This window comes from Gasterosteus aculeatus, chromosome 4 (genome assembly GCF_964276395.1).
Source record: "Gasterosteus aculeatus chromosome 4, fGasAcu3.hap1.1, whole genome shotgun sequence".
Lineage (NCBI taxonomy): Eukaryota > Metazoa > Chordata > Actinopteri > Perciformes > Gasterosteidae > Gasterosteus > Gasterosteus aculeatus.
The window spans coordinates 24,594,184-24,615,570 of NC_135691.1; the positions used below are offsets into that span (position 1 = coordinate 24,594,184).

General features: G+C 44.2%; 1 protein-coding gene across 1 annotated transcript; it reads right to left on the reverse strand.

Annotated features, from left to right (window-relative positions):
* Positions 1–5,461: 5,461 nt before the first annotated feature.
* On the reverse strand, positions 5,462–6,516 carry LOC144406165 (uncharacterized). The gene is made up of 2 exons (XM_078100949.1): positions 6,464–6,516; positions 5,462–6,281 (listed from the first exon to the last, which is right to left on the reverse strand). The coding sequence occupies exons 1-2, from the start codon at positions 6,514–6,516 to the stop codon at positions 5,735–5,737; spliced, it is 600 nt and encodes a 199-aa protein (XP_077957075.1). The 3' UTR covers positions 5,462–5,734.
* Between the last annotated feature and the right edge of the window lie 14,871 nt (positions 6,517–21,387).

Sequence of the window (21,387 nt, forward strand, 5' to 3'; positions counted from 1 at the left end):
TGTGAGTTATGTCCATCCATCCATTGTCAAACCGCTTATCCTGCACACAGGGTCGCGGGGGGGCTGGAGTCCATCCCAGCCAACTTCGGGCGATAGACAGGGTACACCCTGGATTGGTCGCCAGCCAATCGCAGGGCAACACAGAGACACACAACCATTCACACTCACATCTACGGGCAATTTAAAGTCCCCAATTAACCTGATCCCCAGAGCATGTCTTTGGACTGTGGGAGGAAGCCGGAGAACCCGGAGAGAACCCACGCAGACACGGGGAGAACATGCAGACTCCACACAGAAAGGCCACTGGGCGGAATCGAACCCAGGACCTTCTTGCTGTGAGGCGACAGTGCTAACCACCGCACCACCGTGCCGCCCTTATGTGAGTTATGTGAGCGAGTTAATTAGTTTAAGTAATATGGCTACTGTAGACAAAGATACGCACTTGCCAGACAGTCAGACCCTGAACAAGAAGAGGCTCCTGAATAAGTTTGAGTTTTAGGGTTTAACAGGACCTTTCTGAATGGTAAGTAACCAATTTGACATTTGTTTGTTTTTTTCTTTGTAAATTGGCTAAGGTCATACGGTCGGTGTCGAGACCATCGAAATGCTAGTGACTCAAGTACGTAAATAGTGTCCATGTATGAGTATGTAAAAAGTGTTTTTATTAAGTTACTATTTGTGAAAGGTTTTCTTCTAAACGCAAATAACAGGAAACCCCATCTGTAAAATGTTAACAGTAATTGACTAAGCAGAAGGTATAGGACACAACGTTATGTTTTTTTCCTCCATTGATTAAATTAAATCGTTGTAATTCTTGCATTACTCTGTAGTAGCAAGACACCATTCAAATACACTTACATGCAATGTGATTTCTTTTTTAAAGCGCTTTTGTGATAGAGGTGTTTTCGAGTGAGAAGTGTGAGAAAATGGCAACACAGCCTGAGAATGTATGCTGCAGGGAGATACCACAGGTATAATTCTTTGGGAATGACATTGTAATTATGCAGTCATTAGGGTCTTCGCTAGAACTAGTCGTGGAGGAACCTATTGTATTTCAAGGAATTATTATTAGGGTCCTCGCTACGACTAGTGAAGAAACCTACTTTATTTCAAGGCATTATTAAGGCCTGAGTCGACTGAAAGTCGGGCGAGGCCTTTTGTGTTTCGAAATATTATTATTTCGCCAATTCAATCGCACTTTTATGGGCTTTGTCATATTCAAAAACTGCGTGCATCAGAAGTACGAAAAATTAAAAATATATTTTGGGTATTGCGCATTTGGGTATGAAAAAATGGCTCTCTAGCGCCCCCTAGGAAGATTTTTGCCCAGTTTCAACAATGCACACAGGTGCTCTTATACAAGAAAAGTCAATCATGGTATGCAAATGCACCTAACTAGATTTTCTCCTATTTTGCGAAAGATATTTCTCCTCCCAGACGCGGTGTCCCATTCTCACAAAATTTTGACAGAATGATTATTGTCAGGAAGGTACGTGGGGTAAAGGTAGGACGCAGACGCAGAGTTTTCCAGAAACAAAAAGGGACTTTAATAGTCTTAAACAACAACTTAAATACATCTATATCAGCGGTTCCCAAACTCAAGAATGCCGCGGCCCACTTTGAAATCTGAAAATCTTTTGCGGCCCACCAAAACCTTTAATCACAACTCTGATCAAAACATAAACTAGGGATGATTAAATGACCTTAAGAATTTAACCGATTAAAAATGTATTAACCGACAATGTATGTTTTGTATACCATTTTCTCCGGAGCTCATGTGCCATGTTTTCCGCACAATAAGGCGCATAAAATACTGCAGTCAGCGCAAATCACTGTCAAAATTCGAGAGCGCAAATCAGGTTGAAGCGCGCGCGTAAATCAAACATCCGCCAGCAAAAGTCCGTCTCGAGCGAGTAAAAATTTGTCTCGACCGAGCAAAAGGGAACGACGCTGGCAGGGACTGACTCCGCTGTGGCTTTGAAGATGACTGACTGACTTTTTGACCTCCTGGTCATGATGCTAAACACGCTCAGCTAACTAGCTTGATTGCTGCCAAATCGGACTTCAGTAAAATGGAGCGGAATTTCCCTGGTTTAACTTATTAAGAACGTTTCACAACTTGTGTGCAAGCGTTATTTAACAACTCCGCCGGGCCCCGCTCCCCGACTAAGGCATCCTCCCCCCCATCCCATGGTCCCCTCCCACCCTCCACATGGTATCTGGGGGCCGTCTGGGATCCGGCCCTTGAGGTGGGCTCTGGCAGGGGTTGGACCGGCGACTCCGCAGGCTCTCCGCCCCATGCAGCCGGCGACTCCGGAGGCACCCCACGCCATGCAGCCGGTGACTCCGGAGGCTCCCCGCGTCATGCAGCCGGCGGCTCCAGCGATTCCGGCTTCCTGTGTCCTGCAGTCGGCGCCCCCTGTATGTTTTGTACAGCACTCAGACAGCCTCTTGTTTTGTTTTCAGAAGTCGGATTTAGTTAGGCCTAGTTTTGGTTTGTTCATTTTGATTATTTGGCACAACTATATTGTCCCTACCTCCACCATATTTGTGAATCTTCAGTTGTCCGTTAATAAACAGTTAATTTATGAAAATCACTTTGACTGTTTAATTTGGTTGTTAAAGTTATTGTCTCACTTTGTGGACGTAACAAGGGACTAATAACCAATACTATAAATCAAGTCTCATAATTGATGTTCACTCCTTGAGAGTGAAGATGTTGGAAGGATTTAAGTTTGAGCACTGGCAATGTATGTCAACTTTTACCACCATATAAATGCACAAGTAAACGGTTCTTTAAAGTATAACAGGGTTTATTGACTCACAGAAACACAGATCAAGATTACCTATAACTGGGGAAGACGATAATGCCAAACATACTATGCCAAACATCAGGAGACAGTGTATGAGAGTAAAGAATACATGTTTTATTAAAGTATAACCCTAACAGGAAGAACTTAAATTATAACTCAGGATCCTTATGGTTTTTGGATATATGTGGTGGGAAGTCAGTAATTCAGTGTGGATGTGTGAAACATGGTGCGTGTGAATGACGAGAATAACTTAAACACAACAGAAGTGCATGGAGACTGCAGCAGTGAGCAAAGGCCAGGTCTGCCTCCTCTGGATCCCCCCTCAACTGGCAGGGGCATGGCATATATAGAGCTTAGGAGACACCAGGCCCAGGTGCTCTCCATTAGCCATCAGGAGATTGCCCCACCCATGCTCACCTATAGGGCGACAGTTAGGTAGACCCAACCCCCCCCCCCTTACGTTGTCTCACTAAGAACAACAGTTCCCCACTCAACGTTTAAACAGAACACTGAAGTAATCACTATTAACACAACATTTAAACAACCAATTAAGTGCACATCAATCAACTTTTCAACATTAACTCATACCATGATTTAAATCTTAAAATACTTTTGGATCTTTAATGTGCCTGATATCCAGAGCAAAGGACTGCAAAAGCAAAGACCACCTAATAAGCCTTTGGTTCGGACACTTAAGTGAGTTAAGAAATGTAAGTGGGTTGTGATCTGTATAAACTAACAGGTACCCCAGACCCAACATACACACTAAAATGTGCCAATGCGTCCTTCTCAATCACAGAATAATTAAGCTGATGCTTATTAAACTTGTTGGAAAAGAAACAGACCGGCCTATCCACCCCTCCACCGTCAGCCTGCAACAATACCTGCTCCAACATGACTCGCATCAACCTGCAGTTTGAACTGTCGATCCATGCGAGGAGCTGCCAACAACAACAACAAGACAGTGGGAGGACCAGACAAACTTGACCTTGTCCTTGAGAAGATCAGTCAGCGGACAGACCATAGATGAAAGGTTTTTGCAGAAACTTCTATAGTACCCAATTAACCCCAAGAAGCGCATAAGTTCCCTCTTAGTAGCAGGAGGAGGGAAAGACTCCACAGCAGCAACCTTCGCCTGTACAGGACAGACCTCCCCCTGACCGACCACATGGCCACGGTATGTGACTGTTGCACGAGTAAATTCACATTTTGCGAGATTCACTGTTAACCAACCTCTGAAAGAGAGCGCGGACACAAGCAATGTAACAGTCCCAGGTATCACTGAAAACCACACAATCATCCAAGTAAACGGCCACGCCCTCAAGGTCACCAACAACCCTATTCATGAGGCGTTGAAACGTTGCCGGTGCATTTCTCAACCCGAATGGCATAACTTTATATGACTAAAGACCCGATGGAGTAATAAATGATCCCATCTCGCGAGCTCTGTTTGAAAGCTGGACTTGCCAATATCCTTTCAACAAATGAAATTTGCGAACGAATCTGGCCGACCTAACCTGATCAATACAATCATCCATTCTAGGCAACTGAAAGGCATCTGGTCGTGTCACGTTGTTAATTTTCCGAAAATCCGTACAGAAACGAAACAACCCATTGGGCTTCGCAACCAAAATTCACGGCGAAGCCCAGCTAGATATCGTCGGCTCCGCAATACCATTCTCTAACATATCTGCACTCTGCATCCAAACCCGCTGTCTGTCTACAGAGACCCGATAAAAAACGCTGTCAAATGGGTTTTGAATCAGTCAATGCAATATCATGCTCGATGAGATGAGTTTAGTGAAGGTACATCACTAAATAAGGTTGGGAATTCACCAATCAAATCAACCAACTCCATGCGTTGTGACCTGGACAGATGACACAACAGGTTATCTAACCTGCCAAGAGTCTCCGTGTTTTTTGTGGTGGAAATTTGTGGATTCAGCCCTTGTGAGAAATCAAAAGTATCAGAGGCTCGCTTATGATTAAGTATTTTACTAACTAGGATATAGAAAAAATCATAAGAATACAGAAATCATCAACACAAGTACAGACAGAAGTCAAATGACTACAATTCAGCTGAAAACGGGCAGACGTTCCTTCCCCCAAAAGGAGCAGGAAGATCTGACAAAGTTTCTAGGGGGAGAGCAGGAGCTTTTATCCATCTCTGAAGGTTCAATTCAATTCAATTTCTTTTTTTTTTGTATAGCCCATAATCTCAAATTACAAATTTGCCTCAGAGGGCTTTACAGTCTGTACACATACAACATCCTCTGTCCCGAAACCCACCATCGGCACAGGAAAAACTCCCCAAAAAATGAAAAAACCCTTCCAAGAGAGAAAAAAGGGAAGAAACCTTAGGGAGAACGTCAGAGGAGGGATCCCACTCCCAGGATGGACAGACTACAATGGATGCCATGTGTACAGAATGATCAATATATAATACATGCAATTCCTTTGACAGAAATGATTCAAGTAATTGTGAGTAGTAAGCCAGGCCGCAGCAGGACCACTGCAGGGGCAACCACCATCAGATAGAACCACCATCCACAGAAGCCTGTGGGGAGGGAGAGCACAGAGACTTAAGGAGAGGGTAATGTTGGTTTACGAGTACAGTAATATGATTAATATCTAAAATAATAATGATGATGATGATGGCAGCAGCAGGCGTCAGCATGGCCACGGTAGGTGTCAGGACCAGGGTCCCGAAGGAACCACGATCTACAGAGACCTGATAGGGGAGAAAGCACAGAAAAAAAACTCCCGGAAAGAAGCTGAATTAGTCATGTGCATTAATAAAACGTGAATTATGGTAGAACGAGAGCGTGAGAGAGGAGCTCAGTGTGTCCTAAGAATTCCCCCGGCATTCTAAGCCTATAGCAGCTTAACTAAGGGCTGGTCCGGGCTAACCTGAGCCAGCCCTAACTATAGGCAGAATCAAAGAGGAAAGTTTTTTTAAGTTTTACTTTAAAAGAGCTGACCGAATCTGCCCCCCGGACTGAAAGTGGAACCTGGTTCCACAAAAGAGGAGCTTGATAACTGAAGGCTCTGGCCCCCAGCCTAGTTTTTAAAACCATAGGAACAACAAGTAACCCAGCATCTATGGAGCGCAGCTGCCTTGAAGGGCAATAAGGTGTTACAAGCTCTTTAAGATACAACGGTGCCTCACCAGCAAGTGCCTTGTAGGTGAGGAGAAGTACCTTAAAATCTATTCTTGATTTAACAGGGAGACAGTGCAGAGAAGTTAATACAGGAGTGATATGATCCCTTTTCTTAGTTCTTGTTAATACACGTGCTGCAGCATTCTGAATCAACTGGAGAGGCTTAAGAGATTTACAGCGGCCTGATAACAGAGAATTACAGTAGTCCAGTCTGGAAGTGACAAACGCATGAAAAAAAAATTCTGCATCACTTTGAGACAGGAAGTTCCTGATTTTTGATATGTTACGTAGATGAAAATAGGCAGTCCTTGAAGGTTCGAGGAAGACCCTCACCCCACGTCCCCCAATTAAGGGAGATTAGTGGTAAACAGATGTCGTTTGGGAACATCCGCGACCCCCTGTTAATGGGACCTAATCATAATTGACAGACAGAAATGGACAGAAGGAGATAATAACAGGATACGATCTGTCCAGGCCCCATCTGGAAACCTGGATACCTTCGTGGACTCGGTCAGGTCACGAGTTTCCCAAGATTTCCCCATGCGAGTTCTTGAGACACTCACAATATGCAGCTCAACTCTCCCCCGACATCCCTCTCTTTTTGTCATTTTTGACAACTAAGAAATTGGAAAAAACGCTAAACAACAATGAATTCGAAATTAAGAAAGGAAAGGTAAACAGAACAAACTCTTAGAACATACACCAGTGATGTAAATTCACGAACATTCAGAACATCACATCATTAACTTCTAAGTACATGAGAACCTTTGCTAACCACTAACACGTATATATTGTTTAGTTACACACAATCCTCACATTCATCACCACTGTCAGAGCCATCCGGATATTTCTGAACCCGGATGTTGCATAGTAATACTTGTGTGTTCAACTGATACATAAGTACTAACAACCCTCCTTACAAGAGCTTTAAAACAGTTACAATTGGGGTTTTAACAATTACAGACAAAATTATGCCCCCTAGTTCCCATAGCAGTTCCTAGAAGAGAGAAGTTCCCCATGATCCAACCCGTGCCTGTATTTCCCCAAAAGGATTCCAGCCGTGGTCTTCATGCAATTCCTTAATGCCTTGTTCTGTGTCTGCCACCACATCATAAACTGATGATGTTGCATCAGAGATGTAAGTGCAACATTCAGTATTAATGTTGCATACACCGCCTTGTGAGGCCAAAACGAGGTCCAGAGCCATTGTATTTTGTAATACCATGTATTTTATGTCATTTACTTCCTTTTGCATTTCGGAAAGTGCTTTTGAAGTCTTATTCATGTGTCTTTCCAGTACTGTTGAGAGTGCCATTATTTCCTCCTGTAGGTGCCATACGATGGTATTAATATGCTCAAAATCTTTGAACCTAGTGAAATGGCACGTTTATGACTTACATGGGACGGAGCAAGTTCCTTGGAGTCAGCTTGTCTAATTAGGGGTATAAGATACTGTATGCTAAATAGCATTTCCCAGTAACTGACCTTTACGAAGGTTCCCTATGACTGTAACACAGCTGTAAGCGATGTTGCCACAAACTAAATAAACCTGTAAAGCGAGATCTTTGGATTCAGTGGTAAAGCTGATAATATCATTACTACAGTCACTGGTACCTAGATGAAATCCATCCAGAGCATAGAATGTGTGACTTCATTTACCCAGGGGATGCCCTGTATGCCCATCTCCAATCAAATAGGTGCTGTATTTGGTATGAGAGTGCATGCCGTTTTCAACACTTCTCTGTCCGGTGTGCAATTAGTCTCCCCGAGAGTCATTTGCACTTGATATCTTAACCCTTATTGGACATATCTTTTGTAGTAGATCAGGCTCAGTAGCCTAATTATAGACTCTTACATTTTAGCTTGAATTGATTTATTTAATTCAAGTATGCTAGATTACTGTGTACGCCATTAGCAATGGCAACTGTTATGTAAAAAAGATACACAAAATAACTTCTTTAAAAAATGAGTTTTAATCAAGGTAAAATGAGCATTCCATGCAAACAACATTTGAATCAGAATGAGGGGTCTGCAGAGATCAGTCTCCTAGAGCTCAACTACAGTGCATAGTGGCAGGACTACAGTGACCTTTTCCTTGGTCTTACTTAAATGCACAGAGGATGTATTAACCACACATCTTCTAGCAATGCGCTCAACTGGCAGAAATGATGCTGGGTATGACGTATCTGTTCCCTGCAACCCAAACTTCTATTGGCTTTCCATAAAAATGTCTGTCCGGTTGGAGATGAAGCCAGGAAACTTGTGCAAGAACATGTTTAAATGCCGTACCCTTTGACACAACATTAACAACTATAAACTGCTTTATAATGGCTGGTCGTAGTTCTGCTCTGTAGTCAAGGACGGGTTCCTCAAAACTGTTAAGTGTTTCCTTTCTGCTCTACATCTATCGATTAAGTTACATTCATATATGTTACCGGTTTACATGTCATGGCAAAACATTCAACCTCAGTGACACAAGGGTACATCTGATGATACATTGTCAACATTGCATGTATGTCAGATTCATCCAAGATTGTCTGGTGGAATGGAGAAAGAGGCACCACTGTACCGTTTTCTAGGGAAAGTCGTTCTGCTGACACCAAAACACTGCTTTACATAAAGCATATCAGCTGTCCCAACCATTTGTCTTCCTAAAATACTGGTCCTTCCGTATAACAATAACCTCGTATGTGATTGGAGGACCCTTAGACTCCTCGTCCAATCACGTGTGAGGTCATAGGCATGACTCAGACAGCAGTACTTGCAAGACGAGCATACAAACAGACACGTGTGTGTTACTATATTCAGAAGAACTGTATCTCCAGTTCCTTTGTTTGGTTTTTGCTGCTTCGTGAATAATGGCTGGACGACGTCTCGCGTTCAACTCACCTTCAATTCCTCTCCGCGGTCAGCAACTTTCGGCCAGTCCGCAGACAGACGAGAAGAAACTGCTGAATGCTCTCAGTGGATTGTCTCGTCAACTCCAACAACAAACTGCCGATATCAACGAGCGGTTCGCTCCACTGGAGCGTTCGGGACTCTCCAGGTTGCTGTCCATAGAGGAGAGGATGGCGGCTCTGGAGGAACTGACTCAAAGAAGAGGAGACGGGCGCACAATCCCAAGATAGCGGTAAGAATACGTTCGATGACTGCTAGCTAAGCTAAAAGTAGCGTAGCCTAAAACGAAAGCTAAGAGTAGCCTAGTAACTAGCCTTACAAGTGAGCAGAAACAGCTTTATTAAAGTGTATTTTCTTTGCCGTGTCGTTTACAGGAAGCGGTGCGCCGTCTTCACAACTCCGAGACGAATTACAGGCGCTACGAACCGGAGCAAGGGTAAGATTTAAAGAATATGCTTTCATTCTGCGGTATAAGGAAATACATACGTATAGATACCGATCATAACTGTACATTTTGTTTTCACAGACTAATCTCACCTCATAATGAGACGGTGATCTCGTATTTGCTCTGGAAAGTCCAGATTTAGACAACGTTATTGTGTGTAAGTGACACTGTTGACTGTTTCTCCTTCCTTGTTAAATGTTACTGTGACTTGCGTTTGATTTTTTTTATTCATACCACACTCATTTAATTGTTTTCCAGCCGCCTGTAAGACGTATTTTGAGACGGTACGCAGGAGCTTCAGGTTTTCCCAGCCGGAACACTCATTGCGGGGGGAAGCTGCGAAGAATTCAGCGCGGAGTCGAGCGAGAAGAAAGAGAGAGTTTATTTGCTGACTTTTTTCAGGTGCATTGATAGATGTGTTGTGTCCATACGCATCGCACAGTACTGATTCATTGTTGTTTATACAGCTTTTTACAGTCGAGACAAACTGTGCTGGCTGATGACGAGGTGGAACTCTGGAAATCCGCCACCGTAGAGCTCATGTCGGACAGAGAGGATGGCGTTGTTGGCGGGGCCTCGGGGTGGATTGTACGGTCGCCGCCATTTCCGAGTGCAGTCCCGGTTAGAGGCGACTCAGAAATACAGAGCCACACACACACTAGGCGCCTGCACAACAGACCTGCCTCGGAAAACACGCCGCCAGTGACAGTCTACAAACCCGAGGAGGCAAACGGATAGTTTACTGAGCTGTAGTTTTTTAAACCGCCTTTAAGTGTGGGCAGATCTTCACTTTGTATATAGTTGTTGTTTGTGTGTTGTTAATAAAGCTCTTTCTTTGCATAAACATGTTCTTGGCAAATGTTCATTTTCTCTATAAATTTATTGATGTCCTGGTTGGTATCCTAATAGTGTAGTAGCCTACATAGGATAACAATGAAATGAATATACAGCATAATATGAATATATAAATATATATAAATAAAATGAGGCGGGTGACCAATAGCGACAGATCTGCCAACCAATCACAAGTGATTGAAAGTTGTGGTTTCATCCAATCATGAACAAGTAAACTCAAGCCTGGTCTGCCCAAGTATGGTTTTGCTGCCAATCACGAGTGATTTTACTTGTTAGAAAGTTGTGGTTTCATCCAATAAGGAGTAAGGATATTCAAGCCCACTCGGCTCGGCCACCTGCGGTTTCGCTGCATTCATATGCTAATTAGGGCCATTCACACCTCCGCCAGCTCTCCACATACATCATGGTTCGTTTCCGACAATTTGTGGCACAGACAGACGCGACGTGCACGGGTTGCAAATTGTCGGAAACTGTCGGAAATTAGGGAGATTTCCGGGCGTTTACAGGGACGAAAATCTCACTTTTCATGCAGTGGCAATGGCTCTGCGTAATAAAATGGCATCCAGAAGAGCCGACACAAGCGTATGATGTGCAATAGACTTGCCAGATGACGTAAGAAACCCTCTGTGTCTCCAAAGAGCTCCAAAATCATGCACCACACCAAAAGCATAACGTGAATCAATGTAGATGTTAACCGTTTTACCTTCAGCTGCCTTACATGAGAAGTGAGAAGGAAGCCTGCCACTAAAAAGTGTGCCGTGTGATGTAACCACTGAAAACCCAACCTGGCCGCTGCCTGTTTTGGGTGAGCGAGAAGCGGAGCTGTCTACAAACAGCTCAAGATCTGCGTTGGGAAGAGATGTGTGCAACAGATCAGACCTTGGTATGCATGTCTGCTGCAAGACTTCGACACAATCATGAGGCTCTCCATCATATGCAGTTAGAAGTGTAGCTGGGTTAATGACATTGCATCGTTTGACAATTATATTAGGCAGTTCTAACAATGTCGTATGATACCTGAACCATCTCTGAGCAGAGAGGTGAGAAGTCTCCTGGGCATGTAAGATATGGGAGACAGCATGTGGGACCATAAGTGTGACATCACAGAAGCCCACAATGTCACGTGCTGCTAAGATGGCTCTCGGCTGCTGCCACTGCTCGCAAACAGAGAGGAAAACCAGAAGCGACTGGGTCAAGTTTTGAGGAGAAGTAGGCAGCAGGCCTAAGTTGTCCTCCATGAAGATGACACCAAACTGATGTCATGTAACAGTCCTTCTGGTCTATGAACTGAGTCTACGGTAAGTCGGGTCTCGGTAGGCCCAGAGTCGGGGCCTGTGATAAGGAAGTCTTTAAGTCCAGAAAAGCCTTTTCAGCTTCAGTAGTCCAAGTCAGTTTGTCATGCGCTCTGAGGCTTTTACCATGGACCATGGACGAGAGAGGTGCCTCTCTTTCTGAACAATTTGGGATTCACTGTCTACAGTATGAGGTCATCCCTAAAAAACTGATTATTTGTTTGTTTTGTTTCTGGTACCAATTGAACAGTGTAAGAATACGTGTTCAAGAATTGGAGCCTGGTCGGGGTTATCAAAAATTCAGCCGAACAACTTCTCTCGTTCTGGGAGATTTATTTGTCAGATCACAGGTCAAGTATCAGCGCTGCGTTTGCAAAGGCAGGAGCAGTTCAGGCAGCACACAGGCCGGAAGAACAACTAACATCAGCAAGAACATCATGTTTTATAACCCTTGAAAGACAGAGAAGGAAAGATTTCTATTGTCCCTAAACTGGCGTAGAGGAGGACCTTCCACCCCCCGCATCTAAAGATCCGGTCACATCCAATGTCCGGACTCCTGACTTAACGTAAACATCAACGAACAGAGTGTGTATGTTATAGTGTTGGTGTGTCTCTAAACCCCCCTTTGGCTGGCAAATCTGCTAGTTGACCTGCAGATCTTGCATTCCTCAGCCAGGACAGAAACTGACTCCTCATCCTGTCAGACTCGTGTCTGCCTGCTCGGCACATCCTGCTTCCCCCCTTACCTAACTCTTAAATCAAGACACGACAGCGAACCCCCAACTAAGCCCATGAAAATAACTTTTGATTATCAACAGCCCCAATACGTTTGGGAGAGAGGGATTTGCCCTCAGCTGTGATCACATGTCCCAGATAAGTCCCTTGTTCTAAAGCAAATTGAAGTTTTTCTTAGGCTAGCCTTATGTCCGTTCTCTGCCAAATGTTTAAGCAATTGTGTCAATTTTACAAGCCTCTTTTGATGGGCTGCAAATCATCATATATTAGCCACATCATTTAGAAGGGCCGACCCTGCAGGGAATTATACATTTTGTAGGTGTCTAAGCGCTTCTGTGGAATACACCTGACTTTCGTGGTAACCCACTGGACATCCTATCCATTTATAACCGCGCCCAATATAGGGAAAAACCAAACCAGTTTATGTCTTCTTGTTTGGGTGGGTATACAAGTCTGCGTGTTATGTGTATTCCTCGACGAGCTCTACTGTCCCTCGTGTGATCAACGTTACCACTAGCGCTATATTCTTCATTAGGATCCTCTGCACCCGGTCTGAACTTTAGGCCGAGACACACCAATGCAACTATGGACCAAGATCCTGTCGTTCCCAGTGAGATGGTTTAGCCAATGAAAATGTGGAGTAGAATCAAGAAACACTTTTTTTTTCCTTTGGGAGGGAGAGAGAGATACAGACACCGCAGCAGCCTCCTCTGACCAATACACAAGTTTCAACCATAATCTCTCTTTCTCCAACTTTTGGTCATGCCACACTTCCACATACCTTCTATCTCGGGATGTGCGATGTAATGACTTCATGCATGTAATCTTCTACTGTGTGTATGCACAATTTGTACATGGCCATGAGTAATTAATGCATCGAGGTATGCAAGTAGTTTTCATCCATACACATATAGGAGGGTTTTTGGACTGTAGTTAAACATCTAAAATAATTGCAATTTAGTCTTTTTTTTTTTTGTAAATGCCATCTGATGTTGAGCTCAAACAAAATGCCAAATGCTCTTGAGTCAACTACAAGTGTTACCGGATGGCAAGAAATCAATGTTAATTATGGGAATTCCTAAATATAAAAATTAGTTACTCGACATGCGATCTAAGATGTGTGTGTGTGTGTGTTAGCTATTTGTTTCGTTTATGAGTGTATGTAGGGTGCGTTACTTCCTCCTCTGTGGTGGGCTGCTCCGTCTCTGGGGTCCGCCCCTCCCTCTGCCTCCCTCAGTCAGACGTGTGATGTGTCTCATCCTCATGTGCTTAGGACACTCTGCTCGCCAATGTCCTTGTTGTCCACAATTGTAACACACGTTTGGATCATAACTCGTAAGTCCGATCTGATCTGCCTCTGCCACGATCTCTTCCATAACCTCTTCCTCTTCCACGTTGGCCTTGGGCAAATTGTTGGCACTGCAAGCACGTAAACATTGCATACTGAGCCTTTTCAAAACCTTTTAGTTTGTCCTCTTTATTGTGTAACTCATCTTCAGCAAGAGCACACGTTTTCCAGGTTGCACATGATCTCTTCACCAACCATATAAGCTCAGGTCTCATTCTGCTTAAAAAATGTTCTTTCAGATGGACTTCATATGGCATTAGGGGCTGTGCCCCCATCGGATCAGGTCGATTAAGGCCACTGTGGATGTCAAAAAAATCTTTCGTCAGGCGTCTCAGGAATGACCTGCATGTTTCTTGGGGCCCTTGTGTCATAGAGGTGACGGTGGGGAGGTTCAGTCTCAGAGGAAATGTTTCTTTTACCAACACAATGAGAGCATCTACAGCACTTCTAATGTCCACATCTGTGCCATGTTCACAATCAGGATCTTTAAGGCGAGCAGACATTCTTGTGGTGTTGAACACACATCAGACGCCGCAGCTCTGACACAAATTGCTGAAGATCAGTCTCCCACTTAGCAAGATTGTCCATAGGACTGCAGACGTGGCTCATTGCCTTGGTCACATCGGCATCTGACCAGGGTCTGAAGACCAGCATCGGCCCTTGCGCCCCCTCCACTGGAAAAGAAGCTGCAGGTTGGAACAACGCCTTTTTTTTCTTCTCTGAGCAAGGCCCGCCTGTGAGGGGTCACAGTAGGTGAAAAGGTCGTCTGGCTGGTGTTGGAGGTTGAATCTGGCTTCCCTCCTGGTGGGCTGTTGTCAAGCCGAGGAAAGTTTGCTTGTGCTGCTTCCTGCTGAGGAGACTGCAGGCTCATGAAGGCTGGAGCTGGAAGAGCGGGGAGGGGAGGGGCGGGGGGGTGGGGGGGGGGGTCCAGATCGTGTCTACCAATCTTCTCAGGAACTCATAAAAACAAGGATAAAGTGTTTTTGGGTTAGAAGGGGTACACATTTCAGAACCTTTTGTAGGATCTTCGGTCTTTAATGAATTAAATGCTACCAACCTCTGTCTCTCCCTTCTCTCTGACTCATATTTCCACATCTTGAAAGCTTCCCAATCTGCCTTACATACCACATTCTTTTTCTGCTTTCTTCCCGACAGGCCTGCATGCTGAGCTCCATCGTTCTTCTCCTTTTTCCTCAGTTGCAAAGTGATTCTCACCCAAACTCCCCTTTGAAGGAAACCCCAATTCAACCCATTTCTGTATTTGATTCAAACTGCCAGGATAACGTTCTGACATAAATTTACACAATGGTGGCAGGATATTAGTCTCATGGTTATCACCCGTCTCCCCTTTAATCTGAACACTACCCATTTAGTTATCTTTACACCCGGAGTGTGCGCGCCTATAAAGCTGCAAACAAGCAAACAAAGAAATACCACATGCATAACTAAGGCAAGTCAGTGACCGTTGCTTTCTCTGGTCACTCAGTCTACTGCATTGATCCAAAGTCGCGCCTGTGACCTTCAGACACAGGACGTTGCAACTTTGTGACAAATACTACAGGTGACCCATACACGTCTGTCTACAACCCAGATAGCAAAAAACATCGGCACGGCTTTTTGGTGAAGGCGCTAAGCTGTCGGCTATAACGTTTGCCGCCGATTACGTCACTCACATTCCTAGCGAGATGCTGGCGGTCCGCCTGCTTCATTTTCTCTGGCGGTTGCCTCTGTCTAAAGGACCGCGACCGGCTGGTGGGAAGCCGCTTTGAAATACTCTCAAAATCTTTTTTGACGTGAAGGACTCAAGCTCTTCTTCATGCCATTCCAGGAAATTGCGTTGTCTTTATTTTTTTAAACCTCAATGTTTTATTTATTTTGCCTTTATCAGTCAAGTATTAATTAGCAACCTTTAGAAAATTAAGACATTTTAAAAGTCCCTGAAAAAAAGAAATAAAATCTAAGCACATTATAAATGTTATTGATACAACGCATAGAAGGAACTGCAGTGTTTTTTTGTGTTCAGAAGTCTTTTGGGCGGGGCTAAGACAGTGGTGACTTTTCCCCAAAACAAGGTTCGCCTTTTTCCCCCACAGGTTATACTGTTACTACGCATGCGCAAGGGTTCTGTTCTGTGCGTGACCGTCAGTGGAACAGCTAGCTAGCAAAATAACCCAGCCCGCCAGAAAGGAAGTGGATCGTATAAATGGGCGGAGTTTAGGATGTAGAGCGGAAACGGCTCATAAACTTGTCCATAGGCCTACATTTTTCCCGGCTTGTTAAGAAGAAGATGGTTGGCTTTCCAGCGGGAGGGGCGGGACATTCAGTCGCCATCTTTACCGTTACGTATTTTTCTTAAAAACACGTGTTGAAGTGGCGTGTCTCCTACTTGGTTCTACTCGAAGTTGCTATAGCCTAGGGCTGGGCGATATATCGGTATAAACAAATATATCGATATATTTTTTAATGGCATATGGAATTAGACAATTTCGCATACATCGATATATTTCAACTTGCGCTGTGCAAGCAAGCTGCCGACCCGGAGCTCTCTGCACTGCTTCTCGCTCTCGCCCCGCCCATCCTCTTTCACGCGCAGAGGGGGGAGGGGCAGGGACACACACTTCAAACATGGAGGAAGCAACAACGTCTGCGCAGCGTGCGGAGGAGGAGGAGGAATTGGTTCGTAAAAAAAAAAGCAGTGGCTCAGTAATTTGGAGATGGTTCGGATTTAAAGTATCCGATGAGAAACAAAATAACATTATATGTAGGGAATGCCATAAACAGGTTACAGCCAGGGGTGGAAGCACTTCAAATCTTTTTCACCACCTAAAACAACGGCACAAACTGCAATACGAAGAGTGTGTGAAACTGCGCGCTACAGAAGCCGCATGCCAGAAACGACCCGAACAAGCTCCAGCCCCAAAACAAAGCTCACTGCAAACCTCATTTTCCTGCAGTGTGCCTTATGAAAAGAAAAGTGACAAGTGGTGCACTATAACGAAAGCGGTGTCCTATCACATTGCTAAAGACATGGTCCCTGTTGCAACTGTTGAACAAGTCAGATTCAAAATGCTCTTGAAAACGATGGACCCGAGATATGAGCTTCCCAGTCGCAACTAAGAAGAAGCACTCCCAAACATGTATACTGAAGTCAGGCAGAGCCTTGCTGACCGGCTCGCTAATGTGACCCATTTTGTATTGATCAGCGATAAGATATTTTTTTACTTATATGTGCACCTTATGGAGCTTTGTTTTCAAAAAGAATACTCTTGTTATACACTTTATGTTTACGTATTATTTTTTGAACAGCTGAGCATTTGTTTATTGTTTCATTTAATTTATTATTTATTCATTTTTATTTATTTGATTTTATTTGAACTCCTTACTGAAATTGCTGGTTTCAATTAAACAACTAATGACATGTCATATTTGGCTTTGACTTTGCTTGATAACTGAAGGCTCTGGCCCCCAGCCTACTTTTTGAAACCATAGGAACAACAAGTAACCCAGCATCTATGGAGCGCACCTGCCTTGTAGGGCAATAAGGTGTTACAAGCTCTTGTAGATACAACGGTGCCTCACCAGCAAGTGCCTTGTAGGTGAGGAGAAGTACCTTAAAATCTATTCTTGATTTAACAGGCAGCCAGTGCAGAGAAGTTAATACAGGAGTGATATGATCCCTTTTCTTAGTTCGTGTTAATACACGTGCTGCAGCATTCTGAATCAACTGGAGAGGCTTAAGAGATTTACAAGAGCAGCCTGATAACAAAGAATTACAGTAGTCCAGTCTGGAAGTGACAAACGCATGAACTAATTTTTCTGCATCACTTTGAGACAGGAAGTTCCTGATTTTTGATATGTTACGTAGATGAAAATAGGCAGTCCTTGAAGTCTTCTTTATATGCGAGTTGAAGGTCATATCCTGGTCGAAGAGAACTCCCAGATTCCTGACGGTGCTGCTGGGTACCAGAGCAATTCCATCCATAAAAACTGTATCACGTGACAGCTGGCTTCGAAGGCGCTCTGGGCCTATCAGGATAACTTCCGTTTTTTCTGAGTTTAGCATCAGGAAGTTGCCGGTCATCCAAGTTTTGATGTCTCCAAGACATTCTTGAAGTCTAACTAGCTGGTCCGTCTCTTCTGGCTTGATCGACAGATACAGTTGAGTATCGTCTGCATAACAATGGAAGTTTATGCGGTGTTTCCTGATAAGATCGCCCAAAGGAAGCATATACAGGGTAAATAAAATCGGTCCAAGTACAGAACCTTGTGGGACTCCGTGACCAACATTGGTGGTCTTTGAGGATTCACCGTTTACAAGCACAAACTGGGATCGATCCGATAAGTAGGATTTAAACCAGCTGAGTGCAGTTCCTTTGATACCAATTAAATGTTCTAGTCTCTGCAACAGGATACAATGGTCTATGGTATCAAATGTGGCACTGAGGTCCAGCAAGACAAGAAAAGAGATGAGTCCTTGGTCCGATGCAAGTAGAAGATCATTCGTAATTTTCACCAGTGCTGTTTCTGTACTGTGATGCGCTCGAAATCCTGACTGGAAATCCTCGAACAAAGCATTGTTTTGTAGAAAGTCACATAATTGATTTGCGACGGATTTCTCAAGGATCTTAGAGAGGAAGGGAAGATTAGAGATAGGTCTGTAGTTAGCCAACACCTCTGGAGCAAGAGTAGGTTTCTTAAGAAGAGGTTTAATTACAGCTACCTTGAAGGACTGTGGTACATGCCCTATCAACAAAGACAGATTCATAATATCTAATAAGGATGTGCTAACTAAAGGAAAAACTTCCTTAAGCAGCTTGGTCGGAATCGGATCCAAGAGACAAGTAGAAGATTTAGACTTTGAAAATAAAGAAGTCAGTTGATCAAGGTTGATGGAAGAGAAGGCATCCAAACAGGCATATATATGTTTTTTGTTTTGTTTTTTATTTATATTTCAGTGTGCTGACACATCTTGTTTCAATACTGTACTAAAATGTGGAATTAAAACGTCAAATGGAAATTTGTCTGGTTTGATCAATCATTATTCTAGATAAACTGCATGCTATAAACATTTTATTTATATCAATAAATAAAATATATATATATATATATATGAAATATATATATATGAAATATATATATGCCGTCGGGACGGCAGCTTCTCACCCTCAGGGAGGAATCAGCCATACGGCCTCCTGTCCGTCCGTCAGAGTCCAGATCACGCGCCCATCCCATCCTCATCGCCAAGTTTGTGGTGGAAATTTGTGGATTCAGCCCTAGTGAGAAATCAAAAGTATCAGAGGCTCGCTTATGATTAAGTATTTTACTAACTAGGATATAGAAAAAATCATAAGAATACAATTCAGCTGAAAAGGGGCAGACGTTCCTTCCCCAAAAGGAGCGGGAAGATCTGACAAAGTTTCTGGGGGAGAGCAGGAGCTTTTATCCATCTCTGAAGGTTCGAAGAAGAGGGAAGAGGAAGACCCTCACCCCCCGCCCCCCAATTAAGGGAGATTGTTTACCACTAATCTGTGGTATGGGAACATCCGCGACCCCCTGTTAATGGGACCTAATTGTATTTGACGGAAGGAGATAAGAACAGGATGCATATATATATTCATCACAATCGAAAATATTTTAGTTTTTAGAATATTTATTAGTGATGCATGCAATGATTACAGAATAACCAAAAAAATGCAAAGAATGGCAATCACTGATTTTTGAAATCCAAATCAGAAATAGTGTCTAACTATTGCGTTGCTTTTATTGCACGTCCTGTTTGCTCGTTCTGGCAGAGGAACAACTGACTCTGACCAAACTGCAGCAAACCAAGGCCAGACTTGAGATCCGCCTCCTAAAGGCTACGCTCAGACAAGCTGGTCTCTCCACATCAGATGAGGAAGTCTGAAATTATTGTAAGAGTATTTGACAATGTCTCTTTTTTAATTCAATACATCTGTATTTGAAAGTTGTTATAAATATCCTCAATGTACAGTGTTTGTGTTGTAGGTCTCAGATGAGCGGACTGCTGGAAGAGGATGGAGTGGTGTTTTTCTTGTTTTTAGTTTTTTTTTTTAAATGTGTGTGTGTTCAAATAAAAATAAACTTATATTGACCCCACACTGGCTATTCTACTTGTTGCTCTTTACATATCTATAGTTCTACATTGTGATTTCCTATCCTGGTTATCCAGATGTGGTGATCCTGAAAAGTTCCTATCCGGATCAGATTGATCCAATCCGATGTTGCTTTGAAAAACTGTCTCAAAAGTAAGCTGGATTACGTGATCACGTATCGCAAAAAAAAGGATTACTAAATCCGGATCAATTTTATCCGGATTAAACCTTTTGAAAAACCGGGCCCTGGATGTAAGCTGGACCCGATCCATTCACAGCATGGTACGTGAGCACCAATGTTTTGAACTGGATCCGGGCAGCCACTGGTAGCCAGTGAAGAGAGCGGAGGAGTGGAGTAGTGTGGGAGAATTTCGGAAGGTTAAAGACCAGTCGAGCTGCTGCATTCTGGATGAGCTGCAGAGGCCGAATGGCGGTAGCAGGGAGAGACCTGCCAGGAGAGAGTTGCAGTAGTCCAGGCGGAAGATGACAAGAACCTGAACCAGTACCTGCGCTGCCTTCTGAGTGAGAAGCGGACATATTCTCCTGATGTTGTCGCAGTGATGTTGGGAGTCAGGGAGAGTGGACTGTCGAGTGTCACGCCGAGGTTCCTAGCAGTGGGCGTCAACACGGAGTTGTCAAAGTTAAACGTCAAGTCCTGGGTCGGAGAATCTTTTCCCGGAAAGAGAAGTAGTTCAGTCTAGTCGGGGTTGATTTTCAGATGGTGAGCGGACATCCACTGAGAGATGTCAGTCAGCCAGGCAGAAATCCGTGCCGGCACCTGGGTGTCAGAGTGAGGGAAGGAGAGAATTAGTTGGGTGTCGGCATAGCTGTGGTAGGAGAAGCCATGTGAGCGAATGACAGCGCAGAGAGAGTTGGTGTTCTGGCAACCAACAGGTGTGGGTGAAATCACCGAACTCGAATACACAACTGGCTGTACACAAAAAAGGGAAGGATTTATTTTGACGTATAAAGTAAAGGAAAAGGGAAAAACAGGTTCTTCCTCTTTTGAGGGTTCGGTTCAATGGGTTGTTCGGCCTTCAGTCTCCTACCTGCAGGAACCACAAACAACAGGGATTTAACACTCATGCCAAAAAAAAACAGCGTTAAGCCAACTCCTACTCACGTCTGGTCTCCCGGGCTGTTGGAATGGTTGGTCCTTTATAGTGTGGCCAACCTTCATCAGCCGCTCGTTGTCGCCAGAGGGAACGGGGTGTTTTCCCTGACCTCTTGCTCGTTGGTGCCCCTGCCCTTGGTGCTGATCTCTTGAGGCGCTGTCCAGAGTGCTGCGCCCGTGAGTTGCCACAACTCTCCCACCCCAGTGGGAAGCCGGTACCTGCTGGACCGCCCACATACAAGTATCCCACCTGGACAGTGCATCCGCGTTAGTATGTTCCCCGGACGGTGCTCCACCGTGAATTTGTATTCCTGCAGGGCCAGGAACCAGCGGGTGACCCTGGCGTTGGAGTCCTTGGCCTGCGCCATCCATTTCAGGGGAGTGTGGTCTGTCATCAGGGTGAAGCTCTGACCCAGAAGGTAGAAGCTTGTCCAGTGCTCATTTTATGGCGAGCGCTGCCTCCTCCACCGTGGAGTAAGCGTGTTCGTTTGGCCGATACTTTCGTCTTATACATATAAACGGGTGCTCCTTGCAATCTCGTACCTGAGATGGGACCGCCCCCAGTCCCACTTCCGAGGCGTCGGTATGGTCTAGGAATGGGAGGGAGAAGACA

Coding starts and splice junctions, on each gene's coding strand:
- LOC144406165 (XM_078100949.1), bottom strand. CDS start 6,516: ATGGGGAAATCTTGGGAAACTCGTGACCTGACCGAGTCCACGAAGGTA. Junction 6,282..6,463: donor GAGTCCACGAAGGTATCCAG/GTTTCCAGATGG, acceptor CGAACCTTCAAG/GACTGCCTATTTTCATCTAC.